The following is a 26465-nucleotide window of genomic DNA, read 5'->3' on the forward strand; positions in this document are numbered from 1 at the left end:
CTCACAGGAGCGAGGCTGAACAATTGGCCGTAAATTTGTACGCACGTTACACATCCATGAAACATAGGATTAACACTTGAAAGCCACTTTAACCTTAAATGCTCCATTCCTAGCAGGTACCACTACCACATGTCAATCAATCAGTCCTCCTTCCCATGCTCCTGGTCCCATGCTAGTCGCGCACACACACACACACTGCTGATTCCATGCTTAAAGAGGCTAAAAAGGACTCACTGATTTTGTGGACTCCAAAGACCCTGAGGAGAGTGTGTCTCGGCTGCCCCGACTCTTGGAACTGAGATGGGGTGAGGAGGATGGAGAGTCATCAATGTAGGGCATCATGTCATGGTGTCGCCGCTGTTCTTCGGCACGGTCTGCATCATAGGCATAATTAGGTGGCGTTCCACTGAATGAAGCATCTGTAGAAAAAAAAGCTTAGCTTAAAAACAGAACTGGGAAGGAGATAAGCATAGGCCGAGTCCACTCCCTGCTCCCAACAAGAACACATGCCTTGTCAGTATTCAGCAAATCCACAATTATTGATAGCAAGATACACTTAAGCCTGAGATGGAGCTGTAACAAACTCCCGCTTGTTAAGCGGACACCCTATTCCACTCATTAACAACTCTGGGAAATAAAGCCTTTTCTGATACCTAACAAATTATTCTTTACTTAATGACTGTTCATATCTCTGGGTTTTGCCCTTATTGCATAATGTTAAATATTAATGCATTTGTGATTAATGCATAAACTTTCTTTAAAATGTTAAAGAATTCCTAGCAAGGTTCTTGTGGGGTGCCCTCCATGGGTTGCCAATCCATGATTATATCTCTCAGTGCCTCATTTTCATAAGATGAGCATGATGGGTCAGGGCAATGAACCTTGTCCATTTAGCACAATCAATACAGATGAGGCCTCCACGAACGTTAGCAATGATACAGACGTCATAAACTGACACACACTAGGATGCAAATCCAGGGTTTCTCCAGACCTCTCAGCAACAGGAAGACTAGGAAAGAAAGATTTTATGAGCAAAGCCAACAGCCATGCTGCCAAAAACAAAAAACTCCAAAAGACCCCTTGGTGAATGTCCCTCCTCCTTAGATTCCTGATTAATTCATCGAGTGTGGGGAGAGTGTGCCAAATTAACCATCATTTGGTGAAAGCGAGTGAACCTCTGCGGAAAAGGCAGGTGGGAGAACTGTTCTTTGCATCCTGTGCTGGAGGAGGACAGGAAGTTGCTATAAGTGGAGTGCGAAGGCCACACACTGAACACCTTGCGTAACATCTCTGCTGTAGCCTAATAATCCCCTCTGATCACTCTGCACACACAGATGTGCACAAAGACTGAAATTCACCACTGTGCAGGGAGCCAGCACAAGGCCTATTGGACTGACGAGAGATCCAAGCCATAGAGATTAAGTGGTACACAGCTCTTCTATTGATCCTCTGCACAGGGGTCCATTTCGTGTACCTGTAATGTCCCTGTAGGGCTACTGACCATGGGACCTGAAGCTGCAGGGCTACAGCTTATTTCTCTCCCCACCCCCAAGTATTATTACCCTTCTATTACACGCTATCAAGGGGGGAAATGATAAGTTGCAAAAGAATAAAGATTTCTATAAATCAGCACGTACTGTCACAAGGGGAGCCCAGTACAAACAATGCCATGTGAAGTGAATAACTCTAGCTTTAGATACCACACAGAAGACAGATCCTTCTGTTTTGCAGGTATGAGGAGCCCAACTTAAGACTGTGCATTAAATACAGGCTGAAATACAAACAGGACTAAGTTGGACTCTTTTCCACAAAATTATTTAGGCTCTGCCAATGTAATGAGAACAAGCAGCTACCAAATATATCCAGCAATCCCCTGCAACCCCTGACCTTGGTGATGTGTAAGAGTAACATTTTACAAACCACTTTCCTCCCTCAGAGTCACCTCCACAGGGTCACCACCTCTGAGGTACCAAAAACAAAAACAAAACAAAAATCACAGGGCATCTGGGATGATCCCGAGCCAATAACACTACACCACTAAACGCCCATCCAAATTTCCCAGGACAGCTACCTCAAAAAAGGGACAATCCTGGGAAAACCTGGACAGGTGGCAACCCGACATCTCCAAGAAAGTGTGACTCACTCCACCAAAGGATGCACACTCTGTGTGAGACCAAATAAACCTTTAGAACTGAGGGGCTGGTTTGGGGTGGGGGGTAGGGGGAGTGGGTCTGGGGAATTTATACAAATGATACACTTAAAACCCAATAAACTAACTGTAGAAGTGAACCTCTGTACTGTACCAAGCACCAGCCAGTTAAATAACTGCAGTGTCTGAGGCCTGAGCCTCTTAGGTCCTCACAGGAACCACCAACACTCTTGTGGTGCCACCCTGAGTTCCCCAAGTCCCTGGAGTTTGCTAGACAGTGCAAGAACCACAGGAATGAAAAGTAAAAGCAAATACATTTTCTTTAGAAGGGGCCTTTGCATAGAGGCCTTCCAGAGTCCCCCGGAGTTGGTCTAGGCAACGGCTGCCAGGGAGGGAATTGTATGTTGGATCAGGAATAGGGTGACCAAACAGCAAGTGTAAAAAATCAGGACAGGGGTAGGGGGTAATAGGCGCCTATATAAGACAAAGCCCGAATATTGGGACTGTCCCTATAAAACTGGGACATCTGGTCACCCTAATCAGGAAAGTCAGTGGGAGTTAAAGCCTCTTTCATCTGGCACTTCACCAACCGACAAGCTCTATAAACCGGCATTTCTGATCTGCACTGAAAGTCCGGTTTATAGTGTGGTTGGTGCAGGGCCAGCAGGGAGCTGGGGGGTGGGAGGGGCTGCAAGGAGCACTCTGGAAATGAGTTTGGGTCTGGGAGGGGACTTGAGGCGTGGGAGGAGTTCACGGTATCAGATTGGGGGGGAGGGGGACGGGACACTCACCTCCAGCAGCTCCCCACAAGCAGCTCCCCGTCCTTGCTGTTGCTGGAGGAGGCGCGGCCAGGTGGCTCTGCAGACACGCTGCTTCTGTCCCCCCCATCCCCGAGCACTGACTCTGCAGCTCCCAGCCCATTGGCCGGGAACTACGGCCAATGGGAGCTGTGGGGGCCAGTGTCTGCAGACGCAGGCAGCGTGCCTGCTTGCAGAGCCGCCTGGCCGCGCCTCCACCAGGAGCAGCAGGGACAGGGAACTGCTGGAGGTGAGCGTCCTCCCATACGGCATCCTAAGCCCCCTCCCACAACCCAATCCCATCCCGGACCCAAACTCCTTCCCAGAGCCCATGCCCTGCAGCCCCTCCCACCCCCCTGCCCCACACTCCAAACCCCTCCCTCTGAGTTAACTGGCATTTTAATGCCCTCTCTCTCCCCCGCCCCGGTTCCCCAGCATGCCGGTTAAAAAAGCTTTTATTGTAGCATCTATCACCATGGTATCTAAAGGCCTCATGTGGCCCTTGTACAGTTTTCTGGCCTGACAAGTTTGCAAAATATTGTTATTTAGCGTTTCAGACTGGCATTATCCAATAGAAAATCAGCCTCTGTATATGGCTCTAATCCCATCTTCCTGCCTTTGATTCGGCAAAAGCACTTTCTCCCTCAAAAGTTTCTTCAAGCCACTCACAATCAGACTGCTTTCTCTCTCACACACATGCAGAGGTGAGATTGTGCTGCTATGCAGAGCTGGAAGCAGGAATATTTCTTTCATTCCCCATGGCCACACTGGATAATTTACTCCATCGCTGCTTACGGAGGAGCTGACTCTGAAATCTTTTGGTACGAGCCTCTCTGCTAATTTTTTTTAGATTGAATCACTGCACTCTAGGGAACGGTCTCCCCACCTCTGAGCTCCAGAACTCCCTCTGACCCACACTGCTCTCTCTCTTTACCCAAACAAAAAGTCAAGGCACAGAACTGGGATTCAGGAGAGCCAAGTTCTAGTCACAGCTCTACCCCAGGCTTCCTGGGTCACCTTAAACAATTCACTTAACCTCTCTGTATTTCAGCTTCCCCACTGTAAAATGGGTATAATACTGCCCTCTCTCCCTTCCTTGTAGGAGTCTGAATCCATTAGCATTCACAGAGTACTCAGATCTGCAAATGGAATGCACTATACAAGCACAAAAATATTCCTATCTACTCTAGTTATTATTACTATCCTCCCTCTCCTCTCTGTTTGTTCTGGACACTGGGTGCAAACTCATTTGCAGAGTTTTCCACTATCCCAGGGCAGGAAGAGCTTTCTGCGTTTACTCCCCCTGTGAGATAACTCCCACCAACAGAAGGAGCATGTTCCTGTACTCAGAGACCACTAGAGAAGGCTTGGTACTGATAACTGAAGTAGATTTGTCCTTTCCCCCGCCCTGTGATTAAAAGGACTGTTGTTGCTAGGGAAACTAGGTTATTCAGATCCCTCAGAACCCAGGTTGGCACAATGTGGCGCAGACTATGAAGCTTTGAAGTCCTATCCACAAGAGTGGGAAGAGTGTTGAGCATAGAGGCTAAAGCCAACAGCGCAGATACTTTCAGCTGCTCTGGATGTTGTTACTGTAAGTGACAAAAGGAGGCAGCAGCTGTGCCCAAATAAGAAAGCCAGGTTTCTTGCCCAGCGTCTCAGGTAGGTGAGGGCACCCCTTCACGCAGTCCGGCAGTGGAGTGGTGTCTCCTTGAGCAATGGGATCTGACATGGCAGCGCATGTTCCGCTGTTAAATCCCACTGAGACTCAACCCATTTTGTTTATTTTCCAGTCACAGGCTGGAAGTGTTTGTCTCACTCAGCTCTCTATACCTAAAAAGGTACAGCAGCCAGGGAGAGGGGAGGTGAGCAGCGGGGTCTGCCCGCCTCCCCTTCCCACCAGATACTCATTGGTCTGTCAAGAGACAACAGGTCCCAGGAGGTCCCCAGTCACCCCAACCAAATCACCACTGGATCTCTCCTCCCTGATACAAGGGGCAGTCTATCATAGACTCCTGCCCACTCGGAAGAGCAGCAGCAGGCATGGAGATGAGCCTTCACAGCATCCAGTAGTAGCCTCCAATGCCACCTCATTCACATCCTCTCCAATTACCTCCAGGACTCTAGGGGTGAGAAGAAGGCCTGCCTCCCTCCCTCCCTCTCATGTACCGGTGACATGCCTTGAGGGCTACTGGGTGGACTACAAAAGCACTTGCTGCTACTCAATTCACTCCACAAACCCCAGGACTCTGGCCTCCATCACCACAAAGTGGCTTAATTGACACTCATCTCATTCTGCCTGCTTTCCAACTGATCTGATGAGCCTGTGTTGCCTCCCGCTAGCATCCACCTTCATCCCTCTGACCTGTGTCTCTACCCTGTGCCAGCCATCAGCCCACCTATCTCCTGGTCCTTCTCTTCTTCCAATCTCTCCTGCTCTCTTTATGCCCTATAACTTCCTTCACTCACCTCTTCTCAGTTACACACACACCACCCCTCACCCCAGAACACCTACATTTAGGTACTGAATATGATCTTTAAGGGATTATTATAATAAAGCTAGGTAATTGCATTCTTTTATTGTTACCCTTGTCCTCCTCATTTGTCTTACTCAAGGAGAAAATATGAAAAGAAATAATAGGTCTTTAAAAAATCAGCTTCATCTCATCTGGAACCACAAATGACTAAAACACGTCCATCATACATGCATGGTGTCACTACAAGACAGTTAAGGTTCCTTGGGAACTTGACTGTGCCCTTCCATACCTTAATATACTTGGATTTATTTCAAGTTTAACCATAACTCTGAATTTCCTGGGTTATAACACTTGGTTTTGGGATAATATCCCTGTAAATTTTTTTAATTTTTTTTTTTAACCTAAAGTTACCAGTCTGTACTCTCAACCTTAACTCCATCTTTAGATTTTTGGTCTGGCAATAAATACACAATCACACCATTTTCCCACGATGCAAGCTGCTTGCGGTTTGGTGTGGGATTCAAACTCAGCACTCAGCTTCCGCAAGAATAACCAGATGTGGAGGCCAACCCATGTTCTGTGAATGCCACTGTGCAAGATGCTAGGGAGAGTCACTAAGCACTTTCAGGAGTAACATTAAGCATTTTGTTTGTTTCCCTGGCATCGCTCCCCGAAGTGCAGAAGGAAGGGGCCGATGGTATTCTAGTCTGGTCTACACTGGAAAGGTAGGTCAACCCAGCTATGCCACTCAGGGGTATGAAAAATCCCCACCCTGTGCTGACCTAACCGCCAGCGTAGACTGCGCTAGGGTGACGGAAGAATCTCTCCCAGTGCAGTAGGGATGTCTACACTGAAGCGCTACAGCTCTGCGGCTGCAACTTTTTAAATGTAGACTCAGCCTCCGTGCCCCCTACCCCAGCTCAGATTCACACACAACAAACACACTGCCGGCAAATCTCTCCCTATAGCCAAGATCAAATATCACAGGGAAAGGGGATGTGTGTTTGCCATGTCAAATCCCAGTGGCTTTATTCTGCTCAGCTGGATGAAGAGAAAGCGAAGATGCTAAACAGATTCAGAGGAGATTCTGCTCCTAGGGCGCTGTACCTCTTCCATAGATAGGTCAAGTGTATTAGCATGTAAAGAAGCTGTTTAGCAAGCTCCACTCACACACAAAAACAAGTTCATTTAGCAGCAAAAATCCTATTAGTTTGCAAATCTATTCTTTAGTATCAGGAGCATGAAAGCAGAGAGGCTGAGGGAATGAACATCAGCTTCAAGACAGCTTGTGGCTTCAAATCCTCTCCCCCCATTACATATAATAAGGAAATGTTATTTTGCTTTCATTATAACCAAGAGGCTTCCTAGAATACCACCCTGTCACATGTCTAGAGAGAATATCCATGAAATGAGGTCCCTTCCAACCCTGATAGTCTATGAGTCTATGAAATGGCTGAGCACAACCTCTCTAGGGGCCTGGAGCAAGCACTGTGTGCAATGTGTGCAACTGTGTGCAATGAAGAAAGGTTTACATGATGGCCTCTGAGCACATGCACTTTAAGCCCATCCCCAAGACAGTACTTCTCTTGATGCTGCCAAACAGTAATACCCTCAGGGCATGGTGAGCAGAATTTCAATCACAATTTTAAATCAGCACACTGACTTTGGCCAAGTCCTGAGTTAGCTTGGCAACAGTAGTGTGTGTTGTGAAGGAGAGAAAGGGCTTGGACAGCTTCAGATTAATGGTGCTGGAGCATGTGACATCTCAACAGTTCACCTTGTAGTTGGATGTAAATGTTGCATAGGACCAGAGAGAATTAATCCTTGTGGAACTTCACACGGGAAAGGAATGGTGACAAAGGTGCCGTGTCCCATGACTTCCCTAAACATGTCCCACAGCTAATCAGCCTCACATAACTGGAGGCACATGAGAGAGGCCAGTCATTAGTCTCCATTAGCTGGACCTGGGAGCTCAGCTCTTGGTAGTGGTCGTAACTGGCTCTGTATCATCTCCTGAACATTTGGAAGCTGTGGTCTTTTCTTCTGGATATGCAAAGTCATCACAGTGATCTGCACATTTGCAGCCTCTCCGCTGTACTGCTGCAGTGCTCTTTGTTTGGAGCTAACCTCAAAAAGCCACGCCTAGATGCTGCAGAAGGCAGCCCCAGTCTTTCTTGGAGACAGCTGGTGATGCACACACTCCATGGGCTGCCTGTTTGCTAGCTAGTGAGCGACAGCATTTTCATAGCAGCACATGAAGCCCAGATTAAGTCTACCTGAGGAAGTGCATGCTGCTCTATTAACGTCAATTTGTTAGCATGGCAAGCTATACAAACGCAGCCAATGGGGAGAGAGAGACTCCTTCAGCTACCTGTCCGAGGTGGGCACTGTCCACCCAGCTGCACAGTGTGTTAGGGGCTCCTGACTCAAGTGCAGGTTATGTTCCAGCTTCATGCAGTTTCTGCCATTTTCTTCCTTCCTCAGTTTCCCCCCACATCACTTCACAATGAGAGTCCTGATCATTTAAAGAAATCGCTTTCTTGCACTGAAACCACTCACCATCTAGTTACACAGGGCCTGCTCCAGAGCCCTTTAAAGTCAATGTGAGCCTTTCCCATTTGAACGTAATCTGGAGAGTGCAGGAGGCAGGGCCTTTTCCACCGAGGCCCATGCCTTTGGAATCCTCCCCAGCTATTCTACATTCCTGGCATCCTTCATGGTTAGACTGGAGACATTTCCATGTTCAGCTTGTGCTGGCAGTATGCATTTCAGATGTTCTCAGTAGAGTAAGTGTCAGGAGCTGGACTCCTGTCTAGTTTCCTTTCCCATTTCTTGCTCAGGATTGTGCAATCAGAGGAAGTTGCTGTCATTTGTTGCAAGTCTAGAAGCTTAATGTAAGTTTTAAGGCATTGGACGTCTGCAACCTGGTCATCAAGAATGGAAAGCCAATTTGACTGCGACACACACACACCCCGGAAGCCAATGGGAGTTTTATCACTGACATCAGTGGGAGTAGGAGCAGGACCACAGTGGGAAAGCAGCATCAGTTTCACTAGAGACAGGACAAAAACTAACATGCGGTTATTATTACAAGAGAGACAAAAACAAGCCAGCCCATTTCAGAATAGCAGGAGCTGCATTAGGAACGGAGATAGTTTTAGTTTCCTTTCTGCAAGAAAGTGCCTGGTTTCAAAAAATCCAGTAACTCGAAGCCTAGAGAAAATGGCATGTACTGGCTCCCCACTTTGGAGCTGCTGAGAGTCTCATAGCTGGTGAGGATATATTCTTTGGCAGGACAAGCAGATGAACAGACCAAACAATAACCAGCATGCTGCTCCCTACTGGGTTCCCAGCAGCCGTTTCACAGAGAGCTTCACGTCTCCTCCTAACTTCAAACAAAATACTGCAGTGTCAGCTGCTGGAGAGACCGAAGGGATTAAAAAGTGAACAGAAAATAGAACAAGTGCCACAGCAGAGGTTATTTTAAAAAATTAAATAAATAAAAGCCACCACCATGCAAGAGCAGGGCTATTTCCTGCCGTTAACTGGAAATGGCGAGAAATTCCTGCCATGGAAGGGGGAAAGTGTCTGTACGAACATGGGTTTGTTCTAAAGGAACGCATGGGTCTGAGAGTCGGGAAGGAAGGTCCCTCCCGCAACAGCGGGGGGGACGTACATTTTATTCAACATCATCATCAACATGATTGATAAGAAAACTAGCTTGTTTCCAGACCTTCAATCTCCATTCCCCATCAGGATCACCTTTGCTCTGCTGGTATTTTTCTAGTCAATGTGGCTAAATTAAAAGGCCAAGAGGTCAATAAAGTTGGACACTATTCCTGCATAGGCTGTACATCTAGACACTGAGATTTTATTTGTATGCCGACTAACAAATAAATAAAACAAACAAAATCACTCACTCATCACCTCTGCCTAGAACAAGCAGTCACTGGACAGACAGGTCCTGTCCGTCTACACCACAATAACAACTCTTTTTGAGCACAGTTGTACCCCAACCATGGTGGAGAGGGAAGGGGAAACTGAATGTGTTATAACAAAGGCAGAAACAGGCAGACGGGACTAGATAACTTCTCAAGGTTGCTTCCAGCCCTACGATTCTATGAAACACATTTTTTAAAGCTGGAAGATGCCTATGGTAGGACATGGCTTCCTACCAGGGTTAACAATGTTTGTTTGTTTTTTGCTTTGCACCAAGGTAAAAGGAGACTGTTAACACATAGTTGGGGCCACAAGGTTTGTTCTTAGCCAGTATGTAGTGGCTTCCTTCTTGTTCTCCAGAATCCGTTTTCACTAACAAAGTAAGGGCAGGTCTACACTTAAAATGCTTCTCCCATTGGCTTAGTTAATCCTCCTCTGCAAGAAGCGGTAGCTGTCTACACTGGTGCTTAGGACAGTACAACTACGTCGCTCAGAGGTGTGGATTAGTCACACTCAAGTGATGTAGTTACACCAAAGTAATTCTGTAGTGTAGACCAGGGATAAGTCTTAAGTTGTTACAGCTATGAAGAAAACCTTGAAAACATGACCTGAGTATAACCGATATAGCCATGTCTGCCTGAGGCTTGGTCTACACTACAGACTTATGTTGGTATAACTATGTCCCTCAGGTATGAAAAATCCTTATACTGACCTAACCCCAGGTGTAGACAGTGTGATATCAACAAGAAGGCTTCTCCCATTGACATAGTTACCTCCTTTTTAGGGGGAGGTGGAGTACCGACACCGATGGGAGCAGCTCTCCCATTGGCATAGGTAGTGTCTTCACTAAGCGCTACAATGGCACAGCTGCATCAGGGCACGCCTCCATTACACAATTAAGTCGACCTAAATTACGTTAGCCTACTGCCGCTGCAGTAATTACATTGCTCCTTGTGTCTGTGGTGTGCGTCCTCATCAGCAGCACTTGTACTGATTGTACTGTCAGTGCGGGGCATTGTGGGACGGCTTCTGAAAGCCAGTAACAGTCGACGTAAGCAACAGTGTCTACAATGACACCATATCAACCTATCTACATCAACATTGACTTTTATGGACACTGACTCAGTTAGGATGACGCAAGGCATCTTATGTTGACTTAACTCTGTAATATAGACCAGGCCTCAGTGCAGCTTCACCCCTGCAGTGCTCGATGTGTAGACAAGTCCATGAAAAAACAGCTCTGAAGTGTGAACTGCCCCATTCATTCCAATGGGTGTTCACTCATATGCCAATGAGGGCACTTTAAATGTCAACATGGTTAACTATTCCTCTGCTGCTCAAAGCATGTAAAAAAAAGAGAGAGAGAGAGAGAGGGAGGATCATATTATGAAGATCTACTCAGATTAAAAAGGAGCCGAGCCCCTGCTGCTCAAAGCATGTAAAAAAAGAGAGAGAGAGAGAGAGGGAGGATCATATTATGAAGATCTACTCAGATTAAAAAGGAGCCGAGCCCCAGGACTCCAGCAGGACATTGGAGCCACACCATGGGGGCGGGGAACAAACTTGAGGAGCTCACAACCCATGGATTTATCTGAGCCTCACTAAGAGGCAGCCAAGCCCAAAGAGGCCAGAGAGCTGCATGGTCATATTTTGAATATCTGCACAAGCTACAGAGAATAGCATTTCATTTGGGCATTTTGAATGTGTGGGTCTTAATCTGTGGGCAGAGCTTGGAAGATACCTTTTCTCCACCCCAATTTGAGCCTGGGCCAGTGGGTTATTTCTGTACCATAGACAGAGCTGTACCTTGCCATGGGGCTACTGTTTCACACTGCAGGCTTCAAAAGACCATTAAGCTCAAATACCTGTGAGATAAGGACAATCCAAGAGGAGCCCATGTCTTGAGACAACAGAACTCTGGAGGAGACGGGCTAGCTAGCAAGGTTTCCTGCTGAGAAAGAGGTCTCTGGGAAGGAAGGCAATGGTTCCACTTTAGCCTGGATGCACTTGCAAGAAGCAGCCAAGTAATAACCTAAGCAATATGACATTGGTGAGGAGAGACTGCATTTGACAGAGAAGCCCAAGCTAGATATTGTATAGAAGCAGCTTCAGAGGCGGGGGATGCATCTTCAGCCCACAGCCTTCACCTGGAGGAGGGAACACACTACACCGTTCTGCAGTGTAGCTTATGAGGAGTCCCCTTTTCCAGGGTCTGCAAGTACAAGGCTCCAACAGGCAGAGTCAAGTTGTAACAGCCCACATAAATAATGTAATACCAAAGCTTTGCCCGATTTCCAACAGGGCATCCACAAAGTAAAGCGGCCTGCGTGGATGCTGGCACTAAAAGCGCCGTTGCTGAAGGTGCCCCAAGTCAGCCAGTCACACGCTAGTTCCAAGTAGTTTTCCTGCACAAAAGGCCAGGTAGAAAAAAGCCCACGGTCTCATTTTCAAATATACTGAGCTCCCACATTGCCCACTAACTTCACCAAGAGCTGTGAGTGCTCAGCACCACAAGCGCACAGACTGCAGGCGGATCTAGGACCAGCGAGGCTCGGATTCGAGCCTGGCTGTCTGAGCACACAGAACACAGCTGTGATTTCCATGTGGCTGGCTCGACAAGAGCTGCGGTTCAGAAGCTGGAATGCACAAGGGGTGGGGTAGGGGAAGGGAGAAAAGTGTGAGAGGGAATTACCTGTGAAAACACAAGCAAGCTGCTCTCCCTGCTGCAGGCCCCACACAAGCCTTTGTGTTACAGTCCACTGAGGATTGTTAGTAACAAAGAAACACAATACAGGGCTAGTCACAAGGGAAACAACTTTTCCAGTGATTTTTTACTTGTCTGGAAGATCCCCCTTTCCTTTCCCCTAAGCTGATGGTGATTTACTAGAGGATTCCCTGGTACCAGGTGCATGAAAAATGTCAAGATCGACTATGCATGCTGTGTGACTGTGAGAGAGATGAATTGTCTGGGGTAACTTCACATTGGCTTTTGCTCAGAGGGAGGGTCCAGGGGTGGTGGAGTTTGTAATTATTGTCACTCCGACCTTCCATTTCTCTTCTCATCTCCTGACCCAGGTCTGAGCCAGCAATTCAGCTTGTAGAAGAACACAAGAGCTTCTCTGTGACCTGGCACTTACTCTTTTTCAGCACCTGTAATGTCCTGAGGATAGCCCCCTCCACATTCTGGAACAGGAACTGGCTGCACCCAGAAAATCCTCCCCAGGTTTCACACTGAGCCCGCCCAGAGCATTGTTTGGACAAGATTTTGAGAGTTCAGGGAGGGACATGTGGATACTCATGGCACAATGAATAGGGCCCAACCAAATTCACGGCCATGAAAAATGCATCACCGTGAAATCTGGTCTTTTGTGTGCTTTTACCCTATGCTACACAGATTTCACGTCCTGACCCAAAAGGGAGTTGCAGGAGGGTTGCAAAGTTATTTCAGGGGGGGAAATCGCAATGTTGCTGCCCTTGCTTCTGCACTGCTTTCAGAGCTGGATGGACGGAGAGCGATGGCTGTTGGCCGGGCCCCCAGCTCTGAAGGCAGCACTCTGCCACCGGCAGTGCAGAAGTAAGGGTGGCAATACCATACCATGCCACCCTTACCTCTGGCACTGCTGCCTTCAGAGCTGGATGACCAGAGAGTAGCGGCTGCTGACCAAGGGGCCCAGCTCTAAAGGCAACAGCCTAGAAGTAAGGGTGGCAATACCATACCAGGCCATCCTTACTTCTGTGCTGCTGCTGGCAGCAGCTCTGCCTTCAGAGCTGGGCTCCCGGCCAGCAGTCACCACTGCCCAGCTCTGAATGCAGCAGTGTAGAAGTAAGGGTAGAAGTACCGCGACCCGCCCACAACTCCTTTTTGGGTCTCGACCCCTACAATTATAGCACCATGAAACTTCAGATTTAAATATCTGAGATCATGAAATGTAAGATTTTTTAAATCCTATGACCATGAAATTGACCAAACTGGACCGTGAATTTGATAAGGCCCTAACAGTGAATGATAAAGCTCTTCGCTGTTAATACCTCGGTTCAAGTCCCTGTGCTTTAAGCTGCTCCCCATAACCCGTGTCACAACAATACTTTCCAGCAGAGCTCAAAGCACTTTACAAATGTTAATTAAGTCTCAAACCCTTATTTGATAGGTACTTTTATTATTAGGCTCATTTTATGGGTCTGTAAACTGAAGCAAGAAGCAATTAAGTGACTTATCTGAAGTCACGCAGCAAGCAGGTGGTACAGCTGGAAATGGGACCCAGGAGTCCTGGCTCTTATTCCCCACGATCTAACCACTAACTAGATACTTTAAACACAACACTGTCAAGAGAAACATCTCTGATTTTTTTTAAAAATAGCTTCTTCCTGCCTTTCCACTGGCCTCCCACTCCCCCTTCCCATTGGAGACTTGAGTCCTTCCCTGGGAGTAAACACTGAGAATCCAGAAGCACTAAGCCACCATAATCACCAGGATCTGACACTAGCACTTAAGGCCTGTTTCTAATGTCAAGACTAAACAAATCAATTATTCACCACAGTAATGACCTACTTAAGAAATCAGGGCTGGGATCCGCCATGAGCTTCATTTTGCTCCAGAACAAGTGGATTTAATAAGGAAAATAAACAGGTACAGTTAGAGCAGCTCCTGTCAGGCTGCCATTGTATCAGCCACTAATCTGAGCTGTTAGAGGAGCTGCTAATACACAGTCCAAGGCAGCTTACCCAGCAGGCAGGAACTGGACACCATCTCCCATTGTTTCAGTCACCAATCAGCAGCTCCTCCTTCCACTAACTCCGGCACCCCATGAGGGTGCTGGAAAGAGCCTGCAGACTGTCAGAGCAGTAAACAGATCAAACAATTGTGACAGGTGCTTAATCATCATCCTTGTCATTGCTACCTCTTGGTTGCTCAGCACTGGACAATATTCAATCCCAAGTTTTGGCAGGCAGAAGCAACCCCAAATCCACGGGTGGCTAAGAAGAGAAGCCTTAATGGGGCACCTGCAGCTACTAATGACAAAACCCCAAAATGGCAGCCCAGGAACGTGATGGCTCCCACAGCACTGCCAGAGACCATGAGTGATACACAGGGGCCTGGATTTCTAACACAAGGCAAAACATTACCAAACTGAGTTCACCTCGTACACGACCCTATTGCAAATAAGCATGTGCCCCAGCACTCCTACTACACAGCCCGGGAAAAGGGAAAGGGCTGAAATGACCCCAGTCCTGTGGGTCAGCAAAGTCTGCAAGATTCAGAAACAATCTGACATTACTTTCTACTACACTCTGTTTCTGACCTGGCGGACCATTTTAAAGGGGGTGTGGTGGAAAAGGTGTTCCTGAAATGATCAGCCAGACACAAAGTCACTTTTATATCCCATGCAGTGCCAGCTGTATGCATACACCTAATCCGCACCAAGAACCATCATCACACTCCTGCACTGAGCACAGCTGTGGCTGGCTGGCAACTCTAAAGGCCAAGAGCCTTCTATCTTTGTTCCCACTATAGAATATTTATTTACTTCTTTTAATCACCCCTCTTTCATACAGCAGTTGGATGCACTTTGAAGTATTTCACTAGGACATAGAAAACCTCTGCCCTCTTTTAAACAGAACAAATGTAAAATCAGAAGCAAATAAACACAGCCAGGGGAAAAATAAAGGGACACTTGTGCACAGATGCTATATTTAGGCCCTGCTTTACTAGGACTATTACAGAAACTTGGAAGATGTGCTGGCTCGATGCTTGGTCGAGCCTTAAAGCTTCCAGCTATTTGATGCGGCCCTGAAACAGCAGTTCTGACACTCAGCTGCAGGGAGCCAATACTGTTCGGCAGCACAGGGTCTTGTTCCCTGCACAGCCTCTGTGTACAGCTACATTTCCTGGGATTAATAATACACTTTCACTTGCAGCAGCAGCGGCTATGTTGTCCTGCAAAAAAGGCTAATGTCACGCTGAGGTGTATTAACAGGAGCATCGTATGGACAACACAGGAGGCAATTGTCGTGCGCTACTCGGCACTGGTGAGGCCTCCACAGAAGTACTGTGTCTGGTTCTGGCCACCACCCTTTAGGAAAGATGTGGACAAATTGCAGAGTCCAGATGAGAGCTATGAAAAAGTGATAAAAATTTAGAAAATTTGACCTGTAGGAAAGGTTAGAGGGGAGGGGAGGGCATGTTTAGTCTTGAGAAAAGCAGACTGAGGGGGGACCTGATAAAACAGTCTTCAAGTATACTAAGGGCCATTATAAAGAGGACGGTGATTCATTGTTCTCCATGTCCACTGAAGGTAGAACAAGAAGTAACAGGCTTCATCTTCAGCAAGGAAGATTTAGGTTACATAGTAGGAAAAACCTCCTAAATCTAAGGAAAGTTAAGCACTGAAATAGGCTTCCAAGGGAGGCTGTGGAATCTCTGTCACTGGAGATTGTCCAACCTGTTCTTAAACACCTGTCAGGGCTGGTCTAGGCATACTCAGTCATGCCTCAATGATGGAGGATGGACCAGAGGACCTCTGGAGGTCCCTTCCAGCCCTACATTTCTACGATTCTGACATGTCACCTGAGAGCAGGAGGACTGGTGAAGATGGCAGGGCTCGTGTGTTGTTTGAGAACTATGAGAACCTAGTGGCTCCGGTCAAGGCCTCACTGTGCCAGGTACTGTATGCACACATAACAAAAGACGGGCCTCACCCTGAAGAGTTAGGTTTAGTCTGAACCAAAGAAAAAGCCCAGAGCTTAACTTTAAATACTTTCTACTTTCCAGCGGGTCAGAGCCATGAATTATTTCCATAGCCCCAGAGATAACCTATGTAAAGCACCATGCCTATTTATTAGGATTCATATAAATGCACCCATCCAGCACTCTGGACACACATTCAGTTGTAAAAACCACACACAGCAATTGGAACTCTTGGACAAAAAGAAAAGTTAAATTAAGCCATGCAGATACCCCTCCCAGATTCCCCCCCAGAAGTAAAGCCTCTCTCACCTCTCCCCCAACTATTCAACCAAAAAAACAAACAACCACCCATGGAAAAACAAACAGGCATTGCACTGTGCCCTGGGAAGGTGAACAAATTTAGGCTCTTGACATAGAAATAAGCAAGGGGGGGGGGGGTGTTTCCAAAAATGCCTACCTGACTCAGGAGCTAAAGTCTCATTTTCCAAAGTCACTTGGGTAAAATTTTCAAAAGCACTGTCTTAAGAGACTTGCAGTCTAACTGCAGACAGTGGGTATAAAATGTCTTAAATATGCAATGAGTATAAAACATCACTTGGTAAGGGTGGGAGGGGAAATAGATGGCAAATGGGGAGAGAAGGTTCTCAGACTTTTTTTTTTGATACACCCAGTTACAACTGTTTGAGTTGCATTTTCGTGGTAGTGAATTTCTAACCCCATCCATCTCCATCTATGGTTGGACACTGGTGAGGCAACAGGTAAGAACAGCCCCCCTCCAAAATCTAGTGCCTCTGCAATCACACTAGTTTATGGAGGATCCCTTTTCTGTTAGTGGAAGGAATACAGCACTGGCCAATAAATCCAGCTGTGCTGAACGATAATTTTGCCCTCAGTTGGATTTGCAGGAATATCCTGGGTTTTTTTACGAGACACAAGGGAGAAAAAATGAAGCGTTGCTCCTTCTTTATACCTTCAAACAAACACTCAAAGGACCCACAAGAGCCTGCACAGACGACCCAGGCACATTAATGGATCTTAATAGCATCTTTTGTTCACAAGGGTGAGAGCAGAATTCGTTGTGCAAGGTGATAGCCGCCTGAATGGAGCTAGGGTGCCTTTTTACCTGCCAACTAACTCAAGGCAGGCAGACCCATAAACCTTCCTGGTGTACCTTTGTTCGGAAGCACTCTCCAGCATGAATGGGAAAAACTCCACTCCACGGAGGATAGTTAGTGTGTCCCATCCACATGTGACCAGCAGCTGATCCATTGAGAAGCTTGGGCTGGGGAAGAGGTGCAAACATCTCTCACCCTGGTGATTCATTTCTAAAGGAAGCATCAGTTGCAACGTTAGCTAGACATGGTCTCCAAGTATACAGCGCCACACACTAGCTAATGTCTCACGGTCCCATTCCCAACTGGCTTGCTTCATCTAATGCTCCCCAGATTATAGGCAAGCCAGAGGACCTTAAAGCTTCCCCGAGGGGGGTTTATCCTTCCGCCAAAGCTTCCCTGAGGGGGTTTATCCTTCAGAGTGCAATTACACAGAGGTCACACACTGCTGCTCTGCCTCATACAGGAGAGGCATGTCCCAGGAGCAGGGCTTCTCAGGAGCTGAAATGCTGACATGAGGGACATTCAGTAGGTAACCACAAAGTGCTGTTGCTGCTGCCGTTTCTTGGTTACTTGGGTTTTAGCACAACATATGAGCCTGCAACCATGGCAGTTCCCTCGCACAGGGGAAGATGAGCGCTGATGGGTCTCTAGAGAACAGCAGCTGTTACTCCCTCTCCGAGCAGCTTCTGGGAAGCAGAGTTCGCTGTGGGACTCTGTGGGACTCGGCAAGAGGCCAAGGGGTGAAAAGCAATATTTAGAAACAGCAGGAGCTGCAGCACAGCCGCCTCATGGTGCACAGACTTCTCTAAAGGGCTTACTGACTACCAGCCACTCTCAGAGGGGGCTCTTTATACCAGGCTGGCACCTCTCCCAGGAAAAGCTGGGTAACAGAGGCATAACAACCCAGCACACTCTAGTCAAGAATTATCCCCCTTTGAGGATCCGGGAAAAGCAGTCAGTACAGCAGGGGGTCTTGCTAAATGAGAGTATTAACACTGCAAATGCCAGCTATCCGCTGAACAGCTCTTAACCCAATAGTGCCCATTGATGAGGGAGATTATCCCTTCCTCCTGCCCTTTGGGTAGGCATGTGTGACAGGGGAACTTTATGCTCTCAGGGCACTCGCTGTAGATGGCCACATGCCTTGGCACTGCCAGGATCTGTGTGTTCTTCCACCCAGTTTAATGAGATCCTTACAGGTGCCATTTTTTGGCGGGTGGGTGGAAATCACAGCCAGGAGAGTGGGAATGCAGGCACCACACACCGTGTCCACATTCACCAACCGTGGTGCGCTGCAAATATTTCAAGAGTGAGCCTGGGGACACGGACCACAACTCCACAGCCCCCTGCAAAATTTGTAACTGTGAACCTTAAAATATGCAGTTTCCAGCACTGTAGAAAGTCTCTCATCCAGACATGACTCCCCTTTCAAGAACATAAACAGTCCTGAATTCATGGCCTTCTCTCCAAGGTACAAATAGAAATGGTCCCACTCCGGGACTCTCCTGAGATTAGGGCAGCCTCACTTCTCGCTACTGCTTCTTCCTGCCTGGTATGTAAAGCAACTGGGCCTGGATGCCCATCACCTCCCACATTCTTAGCTCTTTCATAGAATATCAGGGTTGGAAGGGACCTCAGGAGGTCATCTTTTGGCCCCTGAATCCTCTCAACAAGCACAGGACAGGGAAGGGTTTCTGAGTCTAAATATTCTCACTCCAGTGTCCACAGTCCACAAGACCCAGCTGGGTACTATACTCCATCACTGTACCCAAAACCAGGCCGAGGCACAAGGGCACAGAGCAGGCTGCCTGGCAGGATGCTGCACTTTTATCAGAAGTACGTTCTGCACAGAGAGCATTACAAAAGGCTCTTGGCCTCCCTGGAAGCCCACTAAAAATTTTCTCCTCCTACTGAGAGCTGGTCACATGATACAGAGATCCAGAGAATGCTCCAGCGTGGGTACAGCACACAGCCCTCCACAGCTGAAGGCCTGTGAACAATGGGAGGCCATGGTTGTATTGCTTGTCAGAGAGCTGCAGGCACTGAACACTCAGCTCAGCCAGTTATGTGGTTATGCGCCTGGTCTCAAAACACCATATTCCCTTTTCTGCCATATCAAATGGCCAAAGTGATGGGCCCAAACACTGTATGCAAGATATATATTTAAAGCAAAAAAAAACAAAAACAGGCAGCCACGAATAGAGCCTTTTATGTCAGGTCTCAGACCATCTGGCTGCTGGATATTTTAAATCTTTTTCTCCACTGCCTGTGGTTAACCGAGTTCAACATGAGAAGAGGAGGGAACGGCTTCGGGTAACTCACTACTTAGCTTCTGCTTTAAATGGCAACAGCTTCCAATTTTGCTTCACCAAGTGGAACTGAATATTAGCATTTCCCATCATCACAAATCACTTACTTCATATAGTTAGTTACTTACAATCGACCAGCAGGGCTGGTTTTCAAGGCCTTTTTCTGGTTTCCAACACTGATCTCCCCCTGTTCTCGTGCTAGAGCGAAGACAAGTGCTCCTCCCCAAGAGAAAAACCTCTCTCTCTCGAATTACAAAAACCTGTGAGAATAGTCCTGTCAAGACACTGAACAAGACCTTGGTTGAATCAATCATTTGCTGCTATAAGTTCTATGTAACCACTTGGAGGGAGGAAGTTGAGATTTCTTGGCTACCATCACATTAGAAGTCTGGACCACACACACAGGAGATGAAAAGGGAAGAAGAGGTGAACCTGGGCTCCTGACAGGCAGGTGCAGTGCTAACTAATCACAGGGCTGTTATAAGAATTCAGTTGTTACAATGGGAAACCATTCCACCCATGGAACATCATTCTTCCCACAGGCGAAACATCTACACAGACACTGGACGTTCTTTCAACATTTCCACCCAAAAATGCCAGTATTTCATACCTATACAATTTCCCAGTAAGCCATGTGCTAGCCTGGACTCCGCAGGAAGTCTGCGCTATCGAAGCACCTTTGTAAGCGCCTACTGCACTTGAGAAAAGAAGAGACACAAAAGGTGTGAATGACTGTGTGGGAACACACATTTAAGGCTAGTTTGCTAACATGTTACCTGGCTTGTTTACTAGCTACTGCCAAGACAGGCAACAATTCACTTACATATGTGTAGTGCAGAAACAACAGTTTTCCAGCACTTGGCATTGGCACAGGGCAGAGCAGCCTGTGGTCAGAATTCAGCATGACTGGCACATGTCTCTGGTATGCCCATCTCTCCTAAGGAGGGTGGGGAAGGAATTCAAAACACTGATAAAATCAGAGCAGCTGGGTTACTGGCACAGAAAATTCACTCAAGAGAGAGAACAAGAGAGGAGATGGCTTCCCTAGAAATGACAGCTGGAGAAGGGGGAACCTCCTGGCATGTGGGAAAACAAGACAGGAGGCAGCTTCCAGACTCCCTAGACTGCTGGAGACGAAGAGTGCCCCAGGAGCTGGAACCCAGTCACAATTAACATGAAACACTATACAAACAACCACTCTAGCCTGGAGATAAACAGAACCTCCCACCACCCCTCATGGTCACTATCATTCGCAAGAGTGAAGAACTTCACAAATTCAACTATTCCATAGTCTAATCCCTTCAGAAGGAAGAACTTTTCAGCGCCCTGCAGACATGCACAGCAGTCTCTACTGTTGAGTCAGTGGTACCCAGTGAGCAGTCACCTTCCTACTGACAGTAACCTCAGATTCCATTTTATGACACAAAAGGGAAAGAAGGAAGACGACCACTTGACTCCTTCTCTACCAAGTCCATCATCATCATCCCAATTTAATCACTGTGAAAGCCTGTAATCTCTCCATGTAGGCTGTACAGACAGTGCCAAGATTGGAACTTCTGGTATGGCTGTGATATCCCTCCCAAACCAAGCACACGTGCTGGAACAATCTGGAGTGCACTGAAAGGTACACCAGAAAAAAAGCAAAGTGACAGGAATCCATGAAATAATGGGCGAGCTAGTGAGACAGGCTCACAAATGGACTGGTTGATGGAAGGAGTGCGGGATTAGCTCGGCACGCTGGCACCAGGATATATAGCCCAGGCACTGCAAAGTTGTATTAAAATGTCTCTCAATCCCTCTCAACTCGCTACAAGAAACAACAAAAAGTAATGCTTTGTGCAAGTGTCATTACAAATAAAGGGGGTCCGCATTGTCAGAGCTTGCCAAGGCAGACTATTAGGACAATTCAGGATGCAAAATCCTTCTCTCTCTTCTTGTCCCTCATTGTTTAGGCTTCCATGTCCCAGTACTTTCTGTCTGCTGGGGAAGCAGCCCAGGTATCTCCATGTGAACAGGCACAAAGTATCCAACAGCACCAATTTCTCATTTCCTTTGATCTCTCAATAAATCTGATTTGTACTATGTTTAATTTTCCTTTCTTTTATCAAGATGCATGTAATAGAAAAGTCATGCAGGCCATGACTAGAGAGACCGTTATATAGATTTTACAGCAGCGGATCAGGAGTCAGGACCCCAGGGTTCTATCCTGCCTTGGCCACTAACTCAGTGTATGATTCTGGGCAAGTCAGTGTCTCTCCATGCCTCAGTTTCCTCATCTTTAAAATAGAGATAATGCCTACTTCATAGAAGTGTTTAGAGGCTCGGGTTGTTAACATTTGCAAAGTTCTCTGATATCCTTGGATGAAAGAGTCTGTAGATTCTTGTAGGATAGGATGGATGGTAAGGGATTTGTTACTACTGGGAGTGGCTATATGGGCAGCCTTATGCTCTGAGGCTTTGGCTTATGTGATCCTCATAGTCTGCTTTTTTTTTTTTAAACTGATTTCTGAATTGGGAATTAACATTCATTAATTAACAGAGTGAATTAACATCTACTCCTGCATGCTGCTTCACATTTCTCTTTGTGCTATCAAATCAGTCAGTCCCTCTGACACTAGTGAGGAACGATAGCGTATATCCCTTACCAAAGCCTCTCATAAGCCTTGTAAGTTTTCAGCTGATGGTTAACCGAAGGTTTGTTAGGGTAATAGTTCTATTACCCTAAAAACTATTTTGCTGTCCTGTACTCTAAGAAAACCTGGTACTAGGAAGGAGCCACAATGGGCTGTTCGTGACTATCTGGCAGAACTGCCACCCAACAGGGCGTGCAGAGAAGGGCAGGGCTGAACTGGAGACCTACAATCTCTTTGGACTTTGAGACATTGTAAAGAGCAACGTGTCATTTGTTCCACATCAGCCTGCAGAAGAACCACCGAGACTAGAGCTACAAAGCATAACGGGAGGTGAAGGGGAGTGCCTGCCGCTCCTGTGCAACTGACCCGTCCAGTCACACCTTGCCACACCGAAGGCACCACCCATGCTGCATTACCCCAGAGCCAAGGAACGAAGCATCTCCAACCTCATATTCCCACATAGAGTGCACCCACCCTCACAACAGCTACTTCCCACATTCTGCAACAGTAAGAGAACCCACCTCTGTTATACTGCTCAGAATACTTACCTCTCGTGGTAGCTACCCCCAATGTGAACAACATATGGGTCTATCTCTGCAGTGTAGATGGGACTGAACAACATTTTAACCATGTTTGAGAACCATGCTACAGCCCTACAACATCCAACCTTGTGGCACTGGTCAGAGATACAGAAGATGGGAAAGCCAAGCCACGCTCCAGCTGTATTGGCAGACAACCAAGTTTTAACTGGGCCCCTAATCTCTGGCTGATATCACAGTGCAGATGAAACCATGGCTTTCCTACTGTGAGTGAACAAGTATTTACCTACCCCCATGCTTCCATTTCTCAGGAAGCAGCACTATGTTCTAATCCGGGGGGGGGGGGGGGGCAAACTACAGCCAGGGGGCTGCATCCAGCTCTCCAGATGTTTTAATCTGGCCCTCGAGCTCCTGCCAGGGAGCTGGGTCTGGGGCTTGCCCCACTTCGTGCAGCTCCCAGAAGTACCAGCATGTCCTCCCTCCGGCTCCTACGCAGCTCCCAACCCAAGTGCCAGCCCCGCAGCACCTACTGGCTGGGAACCACGGCCAATGGGAGCTGCAGCAGTGGCACCTGCGGATGGGGCAGCGTGCAGAGCCACCTGGCTGCGCCTCTCTGTAGGAGCCGGGGGGGGGGGGAAACGGGGACATGCTGCTGCTTCTGGGAACTCCTTGAGGTAAGCATCCCCCAGAGCCTTCACCCCGACCCCCTCCCATGCCCCAACCCCCTGCCCCAGTCCTGATCCCCCTCCTGCCCTCTGAACCCCAGTCCCAGCCTGGAGCACCCTCCTGCACCCCCAACCCCTCAGCCCTAGCCTCACCCCAGAGCCTGCACCCGCAGCCGGAGGGTCCCCCCCGCCAATTTCATGAGCATTCATGGCCTGCCATAGAATTTCCATACCCAGATGTGGCCCTCAGGCCAAAAAGTTTGCTCACCTCTGTTCTAATCATTAAGCGTCATTTTAGTTAAGATCTATAGCTGGCATTTTCAAAGAGGTTCCCAACGCCCATAGGGCCAGCTCCCACTGAAATTCAATAGGATTTAGGCCCTCAAATTTTCTTAGACTCCTTTGAAAATCCCCTATGTCCTCTACTGTTCAGGTCCTGCCAGCTCTTAACAATGGAAACAGAGGATGATAAAGACATTGACCTTTCTATCACTTAATCTAAATTCAGGATACATTCAGCCTTCTTCTCCTCCCGCCGTTCATAAGGCTGCAGCAATGCCAAGTAAACCGCAGCTTGTTTAGTGGGATGTGGAGGGGAGAACGTGTCAGAGAAAACCTTAAAGCTTATGAATGAGAAATACGCGTATTCCTGAGCTCTCTGTTCAAGCCACTCTTGCAGTGTGACTGCAAGCACATTAGCAGCGATTCCTGGGAAAGGGCTGAAATTCACACAGGGATGACATGGCACTGTCAGGTAGGAAGGGATGAGGGACTAATTACCTGTCCCCCTCACACTCCTCGCATCTATGACCATTAGAATCATGCTCTGTCATACATCATATTCAGCTGTCAAGGGTACAGCAACGTGAGCCAATAATCTCCGTACAAGAAAACAGAGCCAGCTCGTAACTGGGTGTTCCATGTACACGCACCCAGGCAGCCTTCCAGAGCCCAGCCATCTCCACACAGTGTTACTCCAAACTACCGCCTACCATGTGCACTTCTCGGGTGACATTTCAATAGAAAGCTCTGTAGAAAGATGATCTCTTGACCCCAAGGTTCTGCTGCCAAAGTGCCGATTCAGCAGGACAGAGCTCAAACTCTGGGAACCTGTGCTTGCAGTGGGAACGTGGCTGGGACACTGCCCCCACCGCAGCACATGGCAAATAGCACAGTGGCCACTTTATACAGATTCCAATTGTTTAGGGGTTATTATTCTCTTACTCACTCTCTCTTTAGAGCCGAATCCTGGGTTTTCCTGTTGTCATGGGCTGGGATTCACTGCTTCAGCCCTGCTTCCTCTAGGACACATGGAGCAGAGAGATAAGCCCTCCCTTTCAGTCCTGTCAGCTAGAGATAAGGGCAGGAGCTTTATTATTTTCCACCTGTTGTCTACCAACCACAGTAGAATACAAGTAAGGAGAATCTCAAACTTCACAAGCTGGGAATCTGGGGGAAATAAAAGCTTCCTAGATGAGTCTCAACTAGGGTGACCAGAGAGCAAATGTGAAAAACTAGGGCAGGAAATGGGGTGTAATAGGAGCCTATATAAGAAAGAGACCCAAAAATCAGGACTGTCCCTATAAAATCGGGACATCTGGTCACCCTAGTCTCAACTCACTAGTAAGGGTTAATCAATGCGAAAGATTCTGGGATTAGAAATGAGCCAGACTTTGATTCTGGGAGGACAGAAGAAACCTCTCTACTCCTTCATAAAAATGAGCTTAAATAGCTAAGGCCTATCACCATTTTTTGAAAAGTAACATGCACTGACACAGCTTCTTAGGCCAGCCTAGGAGCAGCCACATTCGCTGTGCTGCTCTGCAGTGGGCCTAGCTCAGACTCCTTTCTCTGCAGGTTGCCAAGCCTTGAGGTCAAGCCCCAGGCTCCTCCAAGCTCAAATAAACTTCTGAAGCCAAGGTGCTTATATGGGTAGCAGAATGGATGGGGAAAAACAGTTTTGTCTGACCCGCTGCTAGAAGGTAGTGGCAGCAGTGTTTAAAGACTAATTTAAAGAGAGACAAACTGAAGGAAATTAAGGGCCAAAAATTAGATTTAAAAATAAACTGTCATTATAGCATGGCAACAAAAGCCAGGAAATTCCAAGTCCTGGCTCTTATTTTGTTCTTAAATCATGGCATTGTATATTGGAAGGGTGTGTGAAAAGCAAGTAATTCGGTGCACACACAGCATGTGATGCTCCACAGAGATAGCACAAGCACATTCCAAATGGAATTTTAGTCCAAACCCTGGACTTGTTGGCTTCCCTCTGTTTATATCACAACAGGTACAATTTTTTAGCGTGCTTTCATACTGTGCCTAGCAGACAGGGCTCTGACTGGTGCCTGCCAGACTTTTTTCCTGGAATAATAAAAACATCCATTTTGAGAGATACACAGAGGCGGTTAGCTGGCCATCCACCCAAATCTCAGCAACCACCCTTCTCACCTTCTGAGAGCGGTACACATGAAGGATGCTTAAGTTTACTGCCACACTCCAGAGGACAGATGCCAACATGGAAACTGCAACAACAACAGTGTTCAACGCAAGATTTCCCAGCTTCAGATGGAAAAAGATCTAAGATCAGGCACATGGCAGCATAGCACAAAAGACTGTCAAGCTTTTGGAAAGTCATAGTCAGACAGCTGAGATAATGCTTCAATGCGGGAAGAGTATATGTTCGGTCCCCAGAAATGCCATCTAACGTTTCAACTGGATAGAGCATTCTCCATAAGAACATAAGAAAGGCCGTACCGGGTCAGACCAAAGGTCCATCTAGCCCAGTATCTGTCTACCGACAGTGGCCAATGCCAGGTGCCCCAGAGGGAGTGAACCTAACAGGCAATGATCAAGTGATCTCTCTCCTGCCATCCATCTCCATCCTCTGACGAACAGAGGCTAGGGACACCATTCTGGCTAATAGCCATTTATGGACTTAGGCACCATGAATTTATCCAGTCCCCTTTTAAACATTGTTATAGGCCTAGCCTTCACAACCTCCTCAGGTAAGGAGTTCCACAAGTTGACTGTGCGCTGCGTGAAGAAGAACTTCCTTTCTCCTTTGTTTTCTATTCCAAACTGTTATTCACTGCTAAAGCCACGGTTGTGACGATCCTCTCCAGTAGTGATCCAAGTAATTCCAGCTTATGAGATATTA

General features: G+C 47.3%; 1 protein-coding gene across 3 annotated transcripts in view; it reads right to left on the reverse strand.

The window, feature by feature from the left end:
- The window catches only part of BCR (BCR activator of RhoGEF and GTPase), a 128934-nt gene that overhangs the window by 71729 nt on the left and 30740 nt on the right, over positions 1-26465 (reverse strand). For 2 of the 3 annotated variants that reach the window (XM_039505838.1, XM_039505841.1), the window contains exon 2: positions 235-419. In XM_039505838.1, the coding sequence (XP_039361772.1) occupies positions 235-419 (185 nt within the window). Of the gene's footprint in view, positions 1-234; positions 420-14084; positions 14199-26465 lie in introns of those variants that run through there. The other variant, XM_039505839.1, reaches the window with a different exon arrangement.

This window comes from Mauremys reevesii, linkage group 18 (genome assembly GCF_016161935.1).
Source record: "Mauremys reevesii isolate NIE-2019 linkage group 18, ASM1616193v1, whole genome shotgun sequence".
Taxonomy (NCBI): Eukaryota; Metazoa; Chordata; order Testudines; family Geoemydidae; genus Mauremys; species Mauremys reevesii.